This window comes from Mandrillus leucophaeus, unplaced genomic scaffold, assembly GCF_000951045.1.
Source record: "Mandrillus leucophaeus isolate KB7577 unplaced genomic scaffold, Mleu.le_1.0 Scaffold157, whole genome shotgun sequence".
NCBI lineage: Eukaryota > Metazoa > Chordata > Mammalia > Primates > Cercopithecidae > Mandrillus > Mandrillus leucophaeus.
The window spans coordinates 5235118-5257149 of NW_012101554.1; the positions used below are offsets into that span (position 1 = coordinate 5235118).

Consider the following 22032-nt stretch of genomic DNA (forward strand, 5'->3'; position numbering starts at 1 on the left):
CCCAGGCTGGAGTGCAGAGGTGCAATCTCGTCTCACTGCAACCTCCGCTTCTCAGGCTCAAGCGATCCCCCAGTTCAGCCTCCCAAGTAGCTGGGACCACAGATGAATGCCACCATGCTCGGCTCAGTTTTTGTAGTTTTGATAGAGACAGGGTTCCAATATGTTGCCCAGGCTGGTCTCGAACTCCTGAGTTCAAGAAATCTGCCCACCTCAGCCTCTCAGAGTGCTGGGATTACAGGCATGAGCCATCATGCGCAGCAATTTTATGACTTTGTTTCGAAGCAGATCCTAAAACTTTCAGGTGAGAGGTGCCCTGCCTATACCCAGAGAAGAAGAACACCCTTATCTCCAAAGACACACAGACAGAAAAGAATCTGAACAGGGCTTGCTGACTTCCCCCCAGTTTGTTACCACTAGGTCACACTCTTCATCCTGTCATATTTCTCTACGACTCTCCACTGCTCATCAAATCTAGCACAAAAATACTCAGGCTTAACCATTTCTCCAGGTCTTCATTTCCTTATGAAGGCTCCTATGCCACATCAAACTTAGATGAAATACGTTCGTATGCTTTTCTTAATCTGTCTTTCGTTATACAGGCCTCAGTCATAAAACCAGGATGAATAGAAGGAAAGATATGCTTCCTCCCCATACTTGCCTTTAGCAATAAACCTATTTATTTATTCATTTATTTATTTATATTTTTAGAGACAGAACCTCGCTCTGTTGCCCAGGCTGGAATGCAGTGGTGTGATCACAGCTCACTGCAGCTTTGACTTACCCGGGCCCAGGCGACTCGCCTGCCTCAGCCTCCTAAGTAGCTGGGACCACAGGCATGCTAATTTTTTCTACATTTTGTACAGATGGGGGTCTCACTATGTTGCCCAGGCTGGTCTCGAACTTCTGAGTATAAGCAATCCTCCCCCTTTTGCCTCCCATAGTGCTGGAATTACAGGTGTGAGCCTGGCCCAGCAATAATCCTATCAAGTCAGTTTAACCAGAAACCATCTTATCCTTGACATTTCCTCTCAGTAATTTTCCATTTTCCATCTCACTCCCCTACCCTGCTCTCTGGCTATAAATCCCCACTTTGAATACTTGCGTATACAGAAAGGAGCCCAGTTCTATACTGAGGTCTCTCTTCTCCTGCTGCAATTGTTACTAAACGACATTTTCCTTCACTTCTGTCCAGCTCTGGCTTTCTTGGACACTGACACAGAGACCAGTACCTGGCATGTAGAAAATATATACTAAGTAAATGACTTGCCCAAAGTGACACAGGTACTTGGTGCTGGAACCCAGGTCTCCTAATTTCCAGCTGTGGGCTTGTTCTACAGTTTTACTTTCCCGCCCAGGTATAAGAGAGAGCTTTTCAACAGGGGTCAGCAAACTCTGGCTGAATCTGGTCCCTTGCCTGTTTTTCCTGACCTATGTGCTAAAAATGTTTTTTTCAAATGATTTTTAGAAATTAAAAGAAGAAATAATGAGGCATAAAAATGACACAAAATTCAAATTTGCCTGGAAACACAAGCAATGCTTGTTCATTTATATTTTTAAGAGAAAGACCTTGGATAAATTAAATGTAACAGAGTTTAATTGAACAAAGAGTAAATCATGAATCAGGCATCCCCCAAGCCAGAATAGGGTCAGAGACAGACTGGTGCTGCCAAGTGTTCAAAGGTTTATGGACAGAAACAGGAAAGTGACAGAAAATGGAAGTGAGATACAGAAACTGCTGGACTGGTTACAGCTCAGTGTTTGCTTCATTTGAATAGAGTTTTGAACAGTTGATTTTTTTTTTTTTTTTTTTTTAAGACAGAACCTCGCTCTGTTGCCCAGGCTGGAGTGCAGTGGCGCCATCTCAGCTCACTGCGCCCTCTGCCTCCCCAGTCAAGCAATTCTGCCTCAGCTTCCCGAGTAGCTGGGATTATAGGCACGTGCCACCACGCTCCGGTAATTTTTGTATTTTTAGTAGAGATGGGGTTTCGCCATATTGGCAAGGCTGGTCTTGAACTCCTGACCTCAGGTGATCATCCCACCTCGGCTCCCAAAGTCCTGGGATTACAGGCATGAGCCACCATGCCTGGCCAGTTGACTGCTTTTGAGGGGCGGAAATCAGCAACTGGCACAAGTGTAGACTGCAGTCTGTTCACACATCCGTTAGGTTACTGTTCACTATGAATGGAGAAACCTTTAGACTGAACTTAAAATATGCAAGGAGGCAGCTTTAGGTTAGACGTAATTTAACAATATACCGTCCACCGTTGTCTGCTACAAGCAACAGAGTTGTGTGGCCTGCAAAGCCTAAAATATTTACTACCTGACCTTTTATAGAAAAAGGTTGCTAACCCCCATTTCACGACATTCCCCTGAATCCTTAGTTTAAGCACTAGGATGCTTAGCTTAAGCATTCTGCTCTTAAGAGATGCAATCTGTGCTCAATCAATACCAAACCCTATGATTGACTCTACAATCAAAGCACATCAGCAAACATTTAACATAGACTCTCCCACAATCCCGCAGCGAGATGGGACTCCACTACCTCACTCAATCCTTACACCAATATACAAAACTATTCGCTATGATTGTAGAGGCCTAATATAAAAGATAATTGGGCAAACCCCGAACACAAGCAGGAACTTGATTCTTTTATCCTCTAACCTGAGTTCAATGCTGAGAATTTAGTGTTATCTTAAAAGTCAGAATGGCTTAAAAGCACAGGCATGAAAAAGCATATAGACTTTCCTTTGCGTTTGTTTCTTTTTGTCCAGTGGTTCCCACCTCCAGCTGCACAATAGAATCACCTGGGAGCTTTTAAAACTCACTAATTCTTGGGCTCCACCTGCCCTCCCAAGTCCTGATTAAATGGGTCTGGGCATTGTTTAAAAGCTTCCCGGGTGAGTCTGTTATGTGGCCATGGTGGAGAGCCAACTTGGTCCTCAAACTTAATGTGCACATTAGAATTATTGCACAGGATCACATTCATAAAGCTCTGAGTCCTATACTTCGTGAGGGCTCTTTAGGGGATTTGAGATGAAAATTTTATTTATTTATTTTTATTTTTTACACACAGAGTCTCACTCTGTCACCCAGGCTGGATTGCCGAGGCTCAATCATGGCTCACTGCAGCCTGGAACTCCTGGGCTCAGGAAATCCTTCTGCCTCAGCCTCCCAACTAGTAGCTAGGACTACAGGCGCACACCACCATACTCAGCTAATTTTTTAAATTTTTTGTAGAGACAGGGTCTTGCCATGTTGTCCAGGCTGTTCTTGAACTCCTGGCCTCAAGTGATCCTCCTGCCTCTGCCTCCCAAACCACTAGGATTATGGGTGTGAAACACCATACCCAGCCATAATTTTAACCTACATTAAATTTTCACCTTAAAATACTATTAGGCCCAGGAGGTCAAGGCTGCAGTGAGCTATGTTCACACTACTGCTCTCCAGCCTGGGTAACAAAGCAAGACCTTGTCTCGAAAAAAAAAAAGAAAAAGAAATGCTATTAGAAAAAGTTAACTGAGAGGCCATTAGTCTGAGACAGCTCCAATGTTGTGGGGTCCTAGGTGAGCAAACTGAAATCGGCTAAGAGTAACTTAACTGCAAACCAAAAATGAAATCCTAAGCTCCCAATCTGCTGAACGGATCCCTTCTTGGCCAAGGGGACTCCAGAGAAACCTGAAAAGCTGAATTCCGGCCATAATGGGAAGGAGGTTCAGACATACCTCCTTCTTATACCCCCTCCCTTTTAGGGTTTAGGCACAACTGACCAGCATTAACATTAAAACAAAGACCGTAAGACCGACAAAACAGACTCTTCGTGGCAATCAGATACCAAAGTCCAACTTGACTCTAGTAGAACATCACTCGACAGACAGCAGACCCGGAAGGAAATCAAAATATTTTACTCCCAAATATATTTCTTTTTTTTTTTTTTTAATGGAATCTCACTCTGTCACCCAGGCTGGAGTGCAGTGATATGATCTCTGCTCACTGCAACCTCCACCTCCTGAGTCCAAGCAATTCTCCTGCCTCAGCCTCCTCAGTAGCTGGGATTACAGACACATACCACCACACCCAGCTAATTTTTGTATTTTTAGTGTAGACGGGGTTTTGTCATGTTGGCCAGGCTGGTCTCGAACTCCTGGCCTCAGGTAATCTGCCTGCCTCGGCCTCCTAAAGTGCGGAGACTACAGGCATGAGCCACCGCACTTGGCCTGCAACTTTTCAGCCTCTTTTCTATGAATAAATAAATAGATAAATTTAACTAACGTGCTATTTCTTTTTGCACCTGTAGTCCCAGCTACTTGGGGGCATAAGGTATGAGGATCTCTTGAGCCTAGGAGGTGGAGGCTGCAGTGAGCCATGATTGTGCCACTGCACTCCAGCCTGGGTGAAAGAATGAGACCCTGTCTCAATAATAATAATAATAATAATAGGCCAGGCACAGTTGCCCACACCTGTAATCCCAGCACTTTGGAAGGCTGAGGCAGGCAGATCATCTGAGGTCAGGAGTTTGAGACCTGCGTGACCAACATTGCGAAACCTCATCTCTACTAAAAAAAAAATACAAAAATTAGCCAGGCATGGTGGTGCCACCTGTAATCCCAGCTACTTGGGGGGCTGAGGCAGGAGGATTGCTTGAACCCAGGAAGCAGAGGCTGCAGTGAGCCGAGATCGAGCCCCTGCACTCCAGCCTGGGCAACAGAGTGAGACTCCATCAAAAATAAAAAATAAAATAATACTAACCATAAATAAAATAATAATAATTTTAAAAAGGAGGATTCACAGCAACCCATGTGAAGGGGCCTAGTTTACTTGAGCTGGCGGACAAGAAAATCTGTTCTGTTTTAATCCTATAAGGAAAGTCACTTTGAAACTACTCATCTGCTTTTTGTTCCCTGTTTCTGTTTTCTTCAGCTCTTTTCTACTGATTCATGAATCGCTGTCTGCTCAAACTCTTCAAAATTGCCTCTGTTTTTCTTTAATGTGCCTTGGTTTATCTTTTAACAGTGCGAACTTCAGAGCCCAAACCCTGACGTAGATGTGGCTCCGTTAAGGTTAGCTCCATTGCGATGACTGTCCAGGTTTCTACAGAGTGTCTTGGAAACCACAGAAGTAGTAGAAGGCCAAGTCCCTTTAAGGGCAGAGCCTGGAGTGGGAGTGTGTGCACGACCGTGTATGTGCCGAGGGTGTGGGAGTAGTTAGCTGGCAAAGACAACCAAGATACTCACTGCTGCAGACATCTCCTGCCTGGAAGAGTTCTGTGGTGAGTAGAACTAACCCGTAGTAAGAGAATGCATTGGAAAACCTGCCAGGAGAAAGCAAGAACGGTAAAGAAATGATCAGAGGAATGCAAGTCCCCTTTCCCTACCCCCTTGGGAAGGGCCAACGTCTACAGCAGCAGGAACCAGTCTTTGGGCAGCACTGGGATTTTGGGGACTTCACTGGGGACCTTGAGCAAGAAGATGGCAGGTAAAAAAAATCATGATATGATCAAAGGGAAGTGATCCTGTGTCCTCTGAAAGGCCAAGAACTGTCAGAGGCGTTTGAAGCAGAGCACCTCCATCTTGAATAGGGGTTGGGTAAATGAAGGCTGAGACCTACTGGGCTGCATTCCCAGATGGCTGGGCATTCTAAGTCACAGGATAAGATAGGAGTCAGCCAAGATACGGATCATACAGACCTTGCTGATAAAGCAGGTTGCAGTAAAGCAGCCAGCTGTGAACCCACCAAAACCAAGATGGTGATGAGAGTGACCTCTGGTCGTCCTCACTGCTACACTCCCACCAGTGCCATGACAGTTTACAAATGCCATGGCAACCTCAGGAAGTTACCCTATATGGTCTAAAAAGGGAAGGCATGAATAACCCACCTCTTGTTTAGCATATCATCAAGAAATAAACATAAAAATGGGTAACCAGGAGCCCTGGGGGCTGCTCTGCCTATGGAGTAGTCGTTCTTTTATTCCTTTACTTTCTTAATAAACTTGCTTTCACATTACTCTATGGACTGGTCTTGAATTATTTCTTGCACGAAATACAAAAACCCTCTCTTGGGATCTGAAGTGGGACACCTTTCTGGCAACAGAACTATACTATACCAGAGACACAACACCTCCAAGACTGTCTACCCAACCGGCAATAGGGGGAAAATGGGACCCACCTCTGGAAGAAAACAGTCCCATTGCCATCTTTTAGGGCTCTGGGTTAAGTGCGTCAACTTGGACATGTGATTTTTGAATTTCAGAGCAGAATGACACCATTTATTAACTCCTGGCTGACCCAGGAACTAGAATACTCAAGTTTGCAAGACCGGAATATTCTCTTCCAGTAGAATAGTTATAATGAAAACTCAGTCATAATCAGAAGCCAGTGATGCATTTCCTTAGGTTACAATGTGTGCAAGCAAATTTAGTGACTTTCATAATGCACTAAAATTAGTCTCTAATTAATTGCTTCAGTATTCAAGGAGCGTTGGCCCAACCAAATTACATGTGCTCAAAGGTGGGTATTCTCAGCTCTGACCCCCACCATCCTTTAAAAAAATTCTGCAGGCTCGCTGAGTTGATTGGGCTCTCAGGAATTCGGGGCAGAGCTAGAGGCTGTTCTGTATATTATCAAAGCTTTTTTCTCCTCTTCCCTGTAATTGACCACCTCGAGGACACTTCCCCGTTAATTAGCACCTTTGCTAAATGGTGAACGGAAAAATGAGAACTGGTTAAAAAAGAACATTAAAGCCTTAGGCCAAGTTTGTTCACTGTTAATGCTGTGTACATGAATTGGTGCAAAGAGACTTGAAAGATGACTGCAGCTCCAATTCACTGTGGAGTTTAAGGTGATTACACTCTCCAAATACTACCCCCAACCCACACCTTCCGGTTCCAGCGCCCTTCCACGGGTGTTATTTAAGAAAAGGTCCAACAGGACCTTAAAAGAATGCCCTTGTTGACCAAATCAGTGGTTCCCAAAATATGTGCCACATGCCACCCCTGCGGTACCCAAGGGGCAATATGGGCTACAGTGAAGACACTGACATAGTATAAATACACACACACACACACACACACACAAAGACACACACACACATATACACACATACACACACATAAACACAGACACACAAGACACACACATAAACACAGACACACAAGACACACACACATACATACACACACATACACACACGCACACATACACATACACACACAAACACACACACAGACACATACACACACAGACACACACAGACACATACACACACACACACACACACACACACAAACAAACACACACACACACACACACACACACACACACACACACACACACACACGCACACAGACACATACACACACGCACACACACAGACACACACTACAAACACACACAGACACACAAACACAAGCAGACACACACGCAGACACACACACACAGACACACAGACATAGACACACACAGACACACACACCCACAGACACACACACGCACATACACACACGCACACAAACACACACACAGACACATACATGCACACATACACACATACACACACATACACATGCATATACACACACGTACACAGACACACACGCACGCACACACACACACGCACACACATACACACACACACACACATACACACACACACGTATTTTTGAGACAGAGTCTCGCTCTGTTGCCCAGGCTGGAGTGCAGTGGTGCAATGTCGGCTCACTGCAGCTTCTCTCAGGTTCAAGTGGTTCTCATCCCTCAGCCTCCCAAGTAGCTGGGACTACGGTGCCCACCACCACGCCTGGCTAATTTTTGTATTTTAGTAGAGATAGGGTTATGCCATGTTGGTCAGGCTGGTCTCGAACTCCTGACCTCAGGTGATCCACCTGCCTCAGCCTCCCACAGTGCTGGGATTACAGGCATGAGCCACCACACCGGCCCACATAGCAGAAATATTCAATCATATTGTGAAAGAAAAATTCCCTTTTAAGTTTACTTTCAATTCTTTCAATCATTTTAAATTATATCCCAGTCTCACTTACATGCTAATGAGTCCTTAACACCTCCCCTTTCCCGTCTCTTTTTTGTTTTTGTTTTGAGACAGGATCTCACTCTCTTGCCTAGGCTGGAGTACAGTGGCCTGATCACAGCTCATTGCAGCCTCGACCTCCTGGGCTAAAGTGATCCTCCCACCGCAGCCTCCTGAGTAGCGGGGACCACAGGTGCATACCTCCACACCCAGCTAACTTAAACATTTTTTGTAGAGACAGGGTTTTACCACGTTGCCCAAGCTGGTCTCAAACTCCTGGCCTCAAGAGATCTTCCCACCTCAGCCTTACCAAAGTGTTGGGATTACGGGCATGAGCCACCGTTCCCAGCCAGCCTTTTTATCTCTTAAATACAGAGGCTAATTGCCTCTGCAAACCATCGGTCTAGTTACTTTTTCTGGTATTTCTCTTTAAGAGTGCCTTCTATCTGTGACTTGCAATTAAGGTGTTTTCTTTTAAAGTAGAGGTATAGCCTTGTTCAGTGGCTTACACCTGTAATCCCAGAATTTGGGGAGGCTGAGGAGGTAGGATTGCTTCAGTTCAGGAGTTCAAGGCTGCAGTAAGCTAGGATTGCGCCACTGCACACCAGCCTGAGCAGTGGAGTGAGGAGACTCTGTCTCAAAAATAAAAAATACAATAAAATCGAGTTATAAAGTTTCTTTTTAAAAGATACTTGACTAAAAGCATCAAGTTAAAGAAAAAGATTAAGGAAATAATAGTATGTACAGACGATAACCCGGATACGATGGGAATCAGGAGGATGATGTTCAAACTACTGAAATTTGCAAATGTTGCCTGAAATCAAAGTGCTCTCTGTCCATTGCATTAAAACAAAACCCAAAACAGGGCACAGGGAGCGGAAAGGGGTCAAAGTGGTCAACAAACAGCTCTTACCATATAAACCACAGCAACAAAGTTGTCCATCTAAAATGGGGCGTGAAAAGGTCCCTCATTTTGCCTCGGTCTTCCTGTTTCAAAACAAGGACATAGTGTTTATTCTCTCCCCTACAGATGCATGAGAGATGGGCTGGTGGCCTGAGACTAGTGCACACCCAGGCTGGGAGGGAGGTTTCTGGTAAGTAGGACACTGGAGCTCTGATAACCCAGGTCTCAAATCTACAGGATGCAGCCTCCCAGCCCCTCCAGCCAGAACCCAACCGTGTCCAGGGGCATGATCCACAGGACGGATCTCATGCCCTCCAACCTGGAAACTGGGACTTGGGAAGCAGATCCCTCCTTCCTGGCCCCTCAGACCTCAGCACAGACCCATGAACCCAGGGAGCAGAAAACCAGTCCAAAGCATGTCCAGCCATTTCACACACACACATGCGCCTTCCCCAGTTCTAGGTCTAGGTGGCAACAGTTAATGTGCTGAGAAACGAATTCACCAAAGGCCAATTTACCAAAAGATTGATTAGCTAAATGACTGATTGGCCAATTTTACATAATTTACAAATTCATCAAATCTTTGCTTTATAGTGTTCTTTAAAAAATATATGCTATGGCCAGGTATGGTGGTTCGTGCCCATAATCTCAGCACTTTGGGAGGCCAGGGCAGGTTGATCACATGACACCAGGGGTTCGAGACCAGCCTGGCTTTCCCTCATCCATGGAAGGAATCTCTCCCCAAAGGCAACCAAATGGGCTTCTGCACCTCTTGAGGAATCCCTCCTGCTCTGCCCCCTGTAGATATGGGGCAGGTCCCCTGGCCTCTATGTTGTCAGACCAAACACCTCCTTCCAACCTGGTGAAAGGCCATTGAGTTCTCCTTGCATAATATAAAAAGAATCAGAAATATAACTTTATTTTAAAAGGCAATTTCTTTATAGGATCTGATGTCTGCTTAAGGTATTTGTCATGTTTCTCCAGTCTGCTTGGATGGTTCTTGAAGGCAAGGACTGCAGCCTTAAATCCGAATCTTTTCTCCCCGTGTGTGCAATGCTGGTGCCTACATACAGTAGGCGCTCAAGTTTCACCGTGGTGGATTCCCTGATGGTGTTACCGGTGGAGTGAGGCACCGTCCATTAAGAACATCTACACAGGGTGCAGTTTGATCCCCTAGATCTAAGCACGCTCCCTCCTAACGTGGTTTTGTTGCACAGCTTTTGCCAGTCAATCTCATTTGCTAGTCAGACTTCATCTGTGCTGAAAGGCGAAACCAAAGCAGCAGTAGTTACAGGACCCATTAGCAGATGTTACATTTCTCTAATCACTGGTGAAATTCTCCAGGAAGCATTTTTAGAACTTGGCAGTGAAGGCCGGGCGTGGTGGCTCAAGCCTGTAATCCCAGCACTTTGGGAGGCCGAGACGGGCGGATCACGAGGTCAGGAGATCAAGACCATCCTGGCTAACACGGTGAAACCCCATCTCTACTAAAAAATACAAAAAACTAGCCGGGTGAGGTGGTGGCGCCTGTAGTCCCAGCTACTCGGGAGGCTGAGGCAGGAGAATGGCGTAAACCCGGGAGGCGGAGCTTGCAGTGAGCTGAGATCCAGCCACTGCACTCCAGCCTGGGCGACAGAGCGAGACTCCGTCTCAAAAAAAAAAAAAAAAAAAAAAACTTGGCAGTGAAAATACAGATTGGAGTTGCCAAATTACCCTTGTGGGTCTGTCTACTGGGCCCTCATCTGCTCCATGTGCACGCACACACCCCACCTTGGGTACACATACCCACGTGTGTCCATGCATGCATGCCCTACTCCATATGCACACACTCCCCTGAATGCACCCCGACACGCACATTGCAGTCTATTGGTCCAGGCACTGACCTGTCTGGAGATGATGAGTTTCCCCAGTGGCATGGGAGCTCCATTTTCTGTCGCTATCCTCTTTAAGGTGGCGATTGCCTTTTCCTGGTTCCCTGACAGCACATCATACCTTGCACTTTCCGGCAGCCACTGGGATGGGGGAGACAGGAGACCCACGTGTGGCTGATTAGGGTGGAACAGAGCACTCACTTCTAGCCACACACTCTTACTTGTGTGTGGGATCTTTAAGGGTGGGGGCTCTGAAGCCAGAGACCTGACTTCAAATCCTGGCCCTGCCATTTATTACGTTGGTTGTGTGACCCTGTACAATTACTTGACTTCTCTGTGCTTTCATTTCCTCCTCCATTAAATGTGAATGATAAGAGATCCTACCTCTTAGGGCTCTTGAGAGGATTAAACAGGATAATCCAGGCAAGGGGCCTAGCGCAGTGCCTGGTATAGGTTAATGCAGCTATTATTATTGTCACGGTTGCTATTACTATTATTTGGGGCTGCTTTCAGAGTTCCAGGCGAGGGCTGAATTAAATTAAGATGACTGTCAGAAATCTCATCCCCATCTCTCAAGGAATTGTACCTCACCTGTATTCAGCATCATCTTGCAAACTCAGTTCAAGAGAAAGAAAGAAATCAGAAAGATTTTTAGAACAATGGAAGTCCCAACCCCAAATGACTAGATACATACATTTCTGTAAAAATGGAGCGACAGCTGTTTGAAACAGCAGGTATACTGGAGAAAAGACTAAGAGTTAGAAGATCTAGTTTAGAGTTTTTTGGTCTATTTGCTGTAGGCCCTTTAACAAGTCAGCCCCTCTGGGCTTCAGTTTTCTCATCAATAAAAAGAGGATATAGCAGAGAGTGCAAATGCCCACCAACATTCTGTTTCCTTTTTCATAGTGCAAAGTTGTCCTTAGATGTGGCTGCCCAGACAGGGACTACATTTCCCAGCTCCCCTTGCATCTAGGTGGGACCATGTGACTTGCATTCACCAATGGCATATGAGCTGACTATTCCCGGCCAAGGTATTCAAGAAGTGACTGTGCAGTCTCCACTTGCCTTTTGCAAGTCTATTGAGTGTATGTAGAAGACTTCAAAGCCCTAGAGGATAGCAGAGCCACCAGCTGGACAAAAACTGGGCCCAGAATTCCACTTGCCAACCAGAAAAGTCATTCTGAACTATTGTGTTAGAGAGAGAGAAGCTCCTATCGTGCTATGTTACTGAAATTGTGGGCTTCATTTGTTTCAGCAGCTGGTATCATCCTGACTAATACAGGGATTCATTATAGTCCTGTGATTATTGGGAGGAATAAATGTGATATTGCATGGAGCACAAAGCCTGCCACACAGTTAAGCTTAATAATTATTAATACTTATTGTCATTACCAGAAATTTTTGTAGTAGTTACCATACATGAGAACTACCCATCTCTAGGCTTATTTTAGTACCTACTGGCTGTAAAGTGTTTCATGCATGTGCCCATGAAATGATGAGTATGTGGCAAGATCTCAGCAGAGGGTGTGGTTTATGCAGAGCTGAGATGAAGAGATCATTTAAACTCCTGGAGCAGCCACGCCTGAAGTCCGATTTAATCCTCTGAAACATATTTATTCCTCTCTTTTACTCAAGCCAGTTTGAATTGGGTTTCTGTCGCTTGCAACTTAAGAGTCTCAATTAGTGCAATACAATCACTTTAAGTGTAGATTTTGCAATGATGGGGCCAATGTATCCTCCCATCCCCAGTTATCTCCCCAGAAAACATCCCAGAAGTGTCTGTCTGGAGGAAATCTAACACTCCATGCTGGGGCTACCCCAGGCCATAGCTCCCTTGTCTCATTTCCTGATTTAAAAAAATAATCTTAAAAGGTGGCTTTGGTATCCTTCTCCATCCCCTCCCCACCAAAATAGAGTGGACTGTAAGGTGTCAGGTAGCAAAAGCCGAAATCTCTTAAAGGATACCTACGAAACACAGCACGGCAAAGAGGAGGAGCGGGACAGCCGAGAGGATGAGCAGCCAACGCCAGCCCAGGCTGGGCATCACGAACACAGCCAGGACGACCTCGAACACTGTCCCAATGGCCCAGAATACCTGGCACAGGAGAATCAGGGTCAGTGGTGGGGGAAGCATGGTCCTCACAGTGAGGAATTATGGGGGCATTGTGGACAAGGGTATCTCTATCGGTAAGGGGTTATTGGAGTCAGCAAGGTTAGAATAGTCACCCTTTCCCTGTGGTCTGTATGGTTGAGCCAGGGCTGCCATGTTGCCCAGCTTACGAGGGTACCATCTACACTGTATAATATTTGCATGTCACCCGCTGGAGCTGGGCAATGTGGCAGCTCTGGTTAAGGAGATCAATATGACCAATATTACGTGATATCAAATTGGTAGTGAACACATTGGTGTTCTCTCTCTCTCTCTCTCTCTCTGTCTTGCTCTGTCGCTCAGGCTGAAGTACAGTATCCCAATCATGGCTCACTGTAGCCTCAACCTCCCAGGCTCAAGATCAGCTGGTCTAGATGTGTTTCTTTTTCTTCCACTCCTCCTCCTCCTCCTCTTCTTTCTCCTCCTCCTCCTCCTTCTCCTCCTACTCCTTCTCCTCCTCCTCCTACTTCTTCTCTCTTCCTCTTCCTCTTCTTTTTTTTTTTTTTTTTGGCAGAGTCTTGCTCTGTTGCCTAGGCTGGAGTGCAATGGCACGATCTCAGCTCACTGCAACCTCCGCCTCCTGGGTTCAAGCAATTATCCTGCCTCAGCCTCCTGACTAGCTGGTATTACAGTCCACCACCACACCTGACTAATTTTTTGTATTTTTTAGTAGAGATGGGGTTTCACAATGTTGGCCAGGCTGGTTGCGAACCCCTGATCTCAGGTGATCCAAATGTCTTGACCTCCCAAAGTACTGGGATTATGGGCATGAGCCACCGTGCCTGGCCTTTTTTTTTTATTATTTATTTTTATTATTATTATTATTTTTTAAATAGATGGGGTCTTGCTCTACCACTCAGGCTGGAGTGCAGTGATGTGATCACACCTCACTACAGCCTCGAACTCCTGGCCTCAAGTGATTCTCCTGCCTCGGCCTCCCAAAGTCCCAGATGCATTTCAATATTTAAACAACGGATTCTTCCACATCAGTGTGGATCAGTGGAGCATCACCCTAATTGGTAAGAAGCAGATGTAGTCAGGATGTTGGGCTGTGGGATCAATGCAATTAAAATTGTCAGTGTGGTTATAGTGATTGGGGACATCAGAGTGGGTTCATTGGCATCACTGTTGGAATCAATGTCCAGCATGGGCAAATAAACCATTCTGCCACTGTGTGGAGGGGGCCACTGGGCAGCTGCATGAGGCAGGGAGTCATGGAGCCATTGTATTTGCTCTGAGATCTTTCAGATCATGGTTAGAAAATGGGTCACGAGACCCTGGAAGAAAAACTTGAGAGGAACTAGCTGGACCATGAAAGTTTTAAGGCAGTCTATAGGCCACAGAAATGGTCAAGAATGGAAATTCTTGACCAAAAAGACAGGTGGTGGGTGATGACATGGGTGTGGGCCGGAGTTTGGTCTACTCACACCACACATTAGCCACACCAGCTCTCAGATACAAGCTATTTACAGTTCAAGAAAACATACTCTTCCATACCCTTGCTGACATATTTTTTTGAGGGATGATAGATTGAATGTTCTTGTCAATTGAAGAATTTGTCCATATTGCAAAACTGGCATGTCAGAAATGATGTAACTGATCCTTTCACATCTTTACATATTGAGTCTGTAATATTTCTTTCTTAAACTCCCTTTTCCTTGGCCTGTGGCTCAAGACATCTGAGAACCTCCTGCCAGAATCCACACGCTCTAGAGACCCAGGCTGCTCTCCTCCTTACCTCAATCAGCAAAATACATTTAGCTCTGGCTTTCATGGGAAGGAACTCAGCATACAGCGTCACCCTGGAAATGTAAAAGGGACAGAAAAAGAGTTAAGATCAGAACTGGGTGGGCAAATGGCTACTGTTTTCTAAATTTTCTGCCAACATTCCTCCAAGGGTGGTCAGTGAACCACTTACATCAGAATTTCCTGAGATGATGATGGTTAAATATACAGATCTCTAGCTCCCTCCCTCCCCAGACCTTCAGAAACAAACTCCCAGGGATAAGGCCCTGACATCTGCATTTTTATTTTATTGTATTTATTTATGAGTTGGTGTCTCACTCTGTCACCCTGGCTGAAGTGCAATCATAGCTCACTGCACAACCTTGAACTCCTGGGCTTAAGTGATCCTCCTGCCTCAGCCTCCGGAGCAGCTAAGACTACAGCCATGCACCACCACTCCTGGCTAATTATTATTATGATGATTTGTACAGATGTATGTTACCCAGGCTGGTCTCGAACTCCTGACCTCAAGTGATCCTCCCATCTCGGACTCCAAAAGCGCTGGGAATATAGATGTGAGGCACCATGCCCGGCCTCACCTGCATTTTTGACTCCCCAAGTGATTCTCAAATTTCCTAACTGCTGTCATTGAGCCCTACCCATAATCCAATAAGTCCAGGGAAAAATGTTTTTTGGCAGGAACTCTTCAACTTGAGCCCTTCTCAGCATACCAGGGCACACAATGTCAACCTGTCCCATCACTGGTGACATTAATCTTCATCACCTGATCAAGCTGGTGATGGAGATTACCAGCTTGGTAATCTGGTCTGACAGATTTCTCAACCCTAAGTTATAATTTCCCATTTGTGATTAAGAATATTTCCCCTTTGTGGGGAAGTATTCAGAATATGCCAATATCCTGTTCCCCACATAACCTCTACCTACCAGCTTTAGCCACTGACTATCTCTATCTATGTCATCTACAACTGTGATGGTAACAAATGGTTGTTTTTGTTTGTTTGTTTTGTTTTTTGAGACAGGGTGCATGGTGTGATCATGGCTCACTGCAGCTTCAACCTTCCAGGCTCAAGCCATCCTCTTACCAGCCTCCAAGACTACAGGTGCTGGGACTATAAACACATGCCACCACGCCCCGGTAATTTTTATTTATTTTTTATTATTGTGGAGATAAGGTCGCACTATGTTGTTCATGCTGGTCTCAAACTCCTGGGCTCAAGCTATCTTTCTGCCTTAACTTCCCAAAGCGCTAGGATTACAGGCATGAGCCACTGCGCCCAGCCCCACAAATGGTATTTTTTATTTTTGTCATTCCTTCTGTATTTATTAGTTGACATTCAACTGTAAGAAAGAGATTTTCCTTCTTTCCTTCATCTTATCTGTCTATCCATTTAATCGGTATGGACTTGTGGAGTCCTATTTATGCAGTGGGTTGTAGCCCGTTACTATTTTGATGCTCAGAAGAGCTTTTCCTCCTCCCCTTTATCTATCTTATCTATCTATCTAGTATCTATCTATCTATCTATCCATTTAATCAATAAGGACTGGAAGATTCCAATTTTATTCCATGAGTTGCAGCCTATTATTATTATTAGTAGTAGTAGTAGTAGCAGTAGTAGTAGTAGTAGTAGTAGTAGTATTTTGAGACAGGGTCTTACTCTGTTGCTCAGGCTGAAGTGCAGTGGCACACAATCTTGGCTCACTGAAACCTCCACCTCCTGGGTTCAAGCAATTCTCCCACCTCAGCCTCCTGAGTAGCTGAGATTACAGGTGCCCGCCACCATGCCTGGCTAATTTTTGTATCTTTTGGTAGAGATAGGGTTTCACCATGTTTCCCAGGCTGGTCTCAAATTCCTGACCTCAAGTGATCTGCCCACCTCAGCCTCCTAAAGTGCTGGAATTACAGGTGTGAGCCACCACACCCAGCCTGCAACCTGTTATTATTTTGATGCTCAGACTGTTCCAGATCTGCCCAGTGGGAGCCCCTTCAAGCTGATTCTTATTGTTTTTTTGGCATGTCTCCATCATTCCTTGAGGTCTTCCCTATTTTCTAGCACAAGATCCAGCTCATCTTGTACTTCCTCTACTCCAGCCCTGGAGTCTGTCATCACCTTTCTAAGAAGCCCTGGTTCCCTTTGGCAGAAGATGGTATTTAGAAACCAAGATCTCTGTGCTCAGTGTGCTCATTGCTCCTGGGGTGTCACTGCTGCTGCGCCCTCTTGGCGGACACAGCTAAGAGATTATCTGTCTCTCTATCTATCTCTATCTTACTTATCTCCTTGTCTCTTCACACACTCACCATATCTATAACTATCTGTGTATATTTATTTAAAAACGAGTTCATACTGATACTTTCCATTTCAGTTCATCACCTTAGGGTTCATTCTAACCTTCCTCACTTCCATGCTGCAATTTCCTTCTCTAAGAATGGGAAATCTGGTCTCATTATCCTCAATACAGTTACATCTTTGCTCAATTTACTTGTTTCCTTAATGTAAGCAATGTCCCAACTGCACTGGCTGCCTCCTCTGTCTGCTGCTTCCACGCTTTCCTCCTTTTCACTTCCTCAACCTTTGGGCATGCTGGACATGGAAGGGAACTTTTAAATCAATCCCTGCTCCCACCTACCCCATGCTGCCTTCAATTTTGCTAGAAAGAGGAGGCCTTCTTTCTTCTCATATCTCCCACCTAAGCCAGGCATCTGAGCTACTAAATGGCCTCATGTTATTCTCCTAGCTCTTCTTAAGGGGTGGGGGGTTGGGGGATAAAGGGAAGTTAATTTCCTTTAACTCTTTGAAGGCAGATGGTGCTGGGGACCCATTTAGATCTCCTAGGATCCCTTTACTAGGTCTGGGTGCCCACCTTGCGCTTCTGCTAATGGCTCATACCTGCAACCTTCTCTTATGGATACTCTTGAGCAACTGAAGCTGCATCACCCCAGAGGTACCTAGGAGTCATGCCCATCTCCCCAGGGCAGGCTGCAGACTGGCATGTATGTGTATAAAAGGCCCACCCCCTGGTATTGGGGGAGGGGGTGGGGGTCAGACCCTGTGGAGCAATGAACACTCCTTAGCTCCCTGTGTGCTCAGGTAAGTCCAGAAGAAACCACGTCCTTGTGAACTTCTTCCCTGTATCTTTCTCTTAGCATCTTTCACTCTTGTAGCTTCCTCCCAAGAACACTCTCAATAAATCACTTATAGAGAAATCTCTGCCCCCAGTTCTGTCTACTTCTATGCAGCCCAATCAATGGGTTTCCCTACAGAGCATTTCACTTTTCAAAAGGTGGCCTCAGCAATACCACTGAAATTTAGACACAGTTCTTTCTATCATCAGTAAAAGTCCTTATTAGGATTCTGAGCAAAGGCACCTCTATCCAAAGCAAGAAGAATTCTCAGGAGCCTCAGAAGAAGGGCTAGGGCTTCAGTAGTTCAGTGGGACTCTCTTTAGAGAAAAGCAAGAAGAAAATGTTAATGCTAGCTAGTCTCACTTCATGGTGTATTTTAGTACGTTCCCTCTTTCTGTCTTAGTCTTTCTTTTTCTCTCTGTATGAATCCCTAGCTGAGATCATACTCAAGAATGCCTATTATAAATCTGATTTATAAACAAGCATTTCCATGCCATTTAATAGGCTCTTGCACACATCTATTCTATCACATGCATGAACCATACTATCCTTAATAATAGCAACCTTTTACTGAGTATCTACTATGTGTTTAATACTACTCTAGATGTTCTGCATGGATTACCTCACCCAATAAGAATTGCAAGTCATGGGGATAAGTAATTACAATTCCCAGTGTGTGTGTGTGTGTGTGTGTGTGTGTGTGTGTGAGAGAGAGAGAGAGAGAGAGAGAGATGGTTTGGCTCTTGGCCCCACTCAAAAACCTCATGTTGAAATGTAACTCGCAGTGTTGGGGGAGGGACCTGGTAGGAGGTAATTGGCTCATGGGGGTGGTTTTCCCCCTTGCAGTTCTCATGATAGTGAGTGAGTTTTCATGAGATCCAGTTGTTTAAAAGTGTGTAGCACTTCCCTCTTCACTCTCTGTCTCCTGCTGCCATGTGAAGATATGCTTGCTCCATCTTTGCCTTCCACCATGCTTGTAAGTTTCCTGATTCCTCCCCAGTCATACCTCCTGTACAGCCTGTGGAACTGTGAGTCAATTAAACCTCTTTTCTTTAAAAAGTACCCAGTCTTAGATAGTTATTTACAGCACTGTGAGAATGGACTACCACCATTTTCATATCTACATCTATCAACAACAGAAAAGTTGTTACTTGACCAGGATTGCACAGCTAGTAAGTTAGTAAGCAGAAGAGCCAACATTTTAAACTAGGTTTGTCTATATCACGCAACCCATGAATCACTTCCCTGTTGGGATGGTTTCACAGTTACAAACAACACTTCCTTAGACATCTTTAGGCTGAAAGTCGTTGTCTTCACATTGTTTCCTTAGGACAGATTCCCCCTAAGTAGAATTTGAGTCGGAGGGTATGCCTGTTTTTATGATTTGAGATATATACTACCAAAGTGCTTCTCCAAAAAGTTGTTCCAATTTATATTCCTTCCAGTACCTCACTCATCAGAAAACCATGGGGAATTTCATTAACTAAACCCTGATAATAGAAACCAAGATTATAGTGGTTGCTAAAGATTGCAGCAATTATCACGGATGACTTTGATATTTTATTCTATTTTCCAAATGGTATGCTTATATTATTTTTAAAAATCAATAGTAATACCATGTTTACCTTTCCCTCACCAAATTGAAGTCAAACTACTAATCATGCAAAAATGTGCAGTAGGATATTCTAAGGGCAAAGCTGTTTCTATCCTTAGAGATCAAGGATTTGTTTTTATAATAAAACTATAACCTATTTAATGAAGTCTCTTCATTCTGTTTTTTTCAGTTATAGAGTATTATATGAATGCAATCTCATTGTAAAATAATTTACCAATACATAAGCATGCAGAGTGTATGATGATTTTTCCTATCCCTATGACCCCAACTTCCATTTCCCTTCCTGAAAGCCATAACTACTATTCAGAGTTTGCCTTGCAATCTTTCGGTGTTTTTTTTTTGTTTTTTTTTTTTTTTTCTGACACAGAGTCTCACTCTTTCATTCAGGCTGGAGTGCAGTGATGCGATCTCAGGCTCACTGCAACCTCTGCCTCCCAGGTTCAAACAGTTCTCCTGCCTCAGCTTCCCGGGTAGCTGGGATTACAGGTGCACGCCACAACGCCCAGCTAATTTTATTGTATTTTAAATAGAGATGGGGTTTCCTTATGTTAGCCAAGCTGGTCTCCAACTCCTGACCTCAAGTGATCCACCCGCCTCGGCCTCCCAAAGTGCTGGGATTACAGGCATAAGCCACTGTGTCTGGCCTGCAATCTTTCAGCCTCTTTTCTATGAAAAATAAATACATAAATTTAACTAACATGCTATTTCTTTCTTTCATTTTCCCTTCTCTTTCCTTACCTCTCTCCTATCTTTTCCTCCCTCTCTTCTTTCCTTTTTTTTGAGACAGAGTCTCGCTCTGTCACCCAGGCTGGAGTGCAGTGGTACGATCTCAGCTCATTGTAGCCTTGACCTCCTGGGGTAGATGATCCTCCTACCTCAGCCTCCTAAGTAGCTGGGACTACAGGTGTGCACCACCATACTTGGCTAATTTTTGTATTTTTTGCAGAGACAAGGTTTCACCGTGTTGCCCAGGCTGGCCTTGAATGCCTGAGTCAAGCGATCTGCCTGCTTCAATCTCCTCCTAAAGTGCTGGGATTGCAGGCATGAGCCACCACGCTCAGCTGAGCATTATTCTTAACAGCTGCATAGCCTTCCTCATCTCGGTAGTATCATCATTTATTTAACTGCCCCCTATTGATGAATGCTTAGGTTGTGATCAGTTTCTTGCTTTTGCCACCTGTGCTACAAGAAACGTCTTTTCCTATAATTGTTGTGCCCCACATTTGGCCATTATTTATAGCAGTTCATTATGAAAACAAGCTACTTGATCTTTATCCAAAATATGGCAATTATTATAATCAGACTGAAAAATAAAAGAATGAGCAATGAAATTAGCAATGCCAAGAATCAGCTGATTCTGGCATAAATAAATTCCCACTGCAAATAATCACATTTACAGCACTGGGCAATTAGAGGCTTGCCATTTGGATCACGTGTTTGGAAAGAAAGAACCTGTGATCTCAGCCTGGCATTTCTGCCTGGTCTTTAGAGGAACGAGGACAGCCTTTGTGTATAAGCTCATTGTTGACACCAATTTGAAGATCATTCTAGGGCAGGTTTCAAGGTAGAACAGCTGGGCAGCTACCTGAGGTATTGTCTTCAAGAGCAGCTAAAACACAAGGAGGGCGTGGGTTACCTTACTCCAGGTTTCCCCTCGCAGCGGCTTACATAAATGGTGTTTGACTGCGGTGCATGGCGCCCTCTACTGGAAGTAAAACATATTGGCCCAGTGCCAACCTGTATTGGTATTTTCGTGGAGAGACAGGGCACAGTAAGAGGTGATTATCATTTCGTTGGTGCTTATTTGCATTTTCCAAATTTTCTAAAACAAAAGTGTGCTGTCTGTAATGACAAAAATAAAATTGTATTTAATTCCCTTGCTTGAATTAAAGTCTATTCCTTCTTGATGTCCCTCCGTAGACAGAAAGTGTAATTATCTGGGATTCTACATGTGATTTCTCTTACCTGCCTTAAAGGGAATATAAACCTGTTAAGAACCACCAGCTCTACACACCAGAGTCATTCTCCAAATCAGTACCAGAGACGCCGTGGACATAAATGATTTAACAGGACCTTCTGACTATATATGCTAGAAACCCCTTTGAAATTGTTGTTCAACATGGTTAGGGCTTTGGCACCAGACACACCTGGATTTGAACCCAGTTATAACTGGCTTGCCAAAGTTGCTCCAATACTTTCCTTCCCAGTATCTATGCACCTATGCAGTGTGACTGCAGCACGTCCCATCAAGAGTTCATTTTCCCCTCCCTGGGATCTGAGTGGCCTTGTGACTTGCTTTGACCATCAGAATGTAGCAGAAATGATGTTATGCTAGTTCCAAGCTTAGGCCTCGAGAAGCTTTGTGGCTTCTGCTTGCTGCCATCCACCCCTGTCCAGGTGCCATGGGACCAGGTGCCCGGGTGCCCCCTGATTCAGTGGACTGAAGACATTTGAGCAAGCCCCATAGAGTCTAGAGGAGCCACCAAACTGCCTCACTGCAGAATCATGAGTTGAATTAATCATTGTTTTAAACCATGAATGCGAAGGTGGTTTGTTACAAAATAGAAGCAAACTCTACATTCTACTTTTTTTTTTTTTTTTTTTTTT

General features: G+C 44.6%; 1 protein-coding gene across 1 annotated transcript in view; it reads right to left on the reverse strand.

Annotated features, from left to right (window-relative positions):
* Positions 1 to 22032, reverse strand: part of SVOP (SV2 related protein homolog (rat)) — a 126995-nt gene that overhangs the window by 31980 nt on the left and 72983 nt on the right. The window contains exons 7-11 of the mRNA XM_011975584.1: positions 14682 to 14745; positions 12764 to 12889; positions 10807 to 10935; positions 8933 to 9006; positions 5232 to 5308 (exon numbers count right to left, since the gene is read on the reverse strand). Coding sequence (XP_011830974.1) covers positions 5232 to 5308; positions 8933 to 9006; positions 10807 to 10935; positions 12764 to 12889; positions 14682 to 14745 — 470 coding nt within the window. The remainder of the gene's footprint in view (positions 1 to 5231; positions 5309 to 8932; positions 9007 to 10806; positions 10936 to 12763; positions 12890 to 14681; positions 14746 to 22032) is intronic.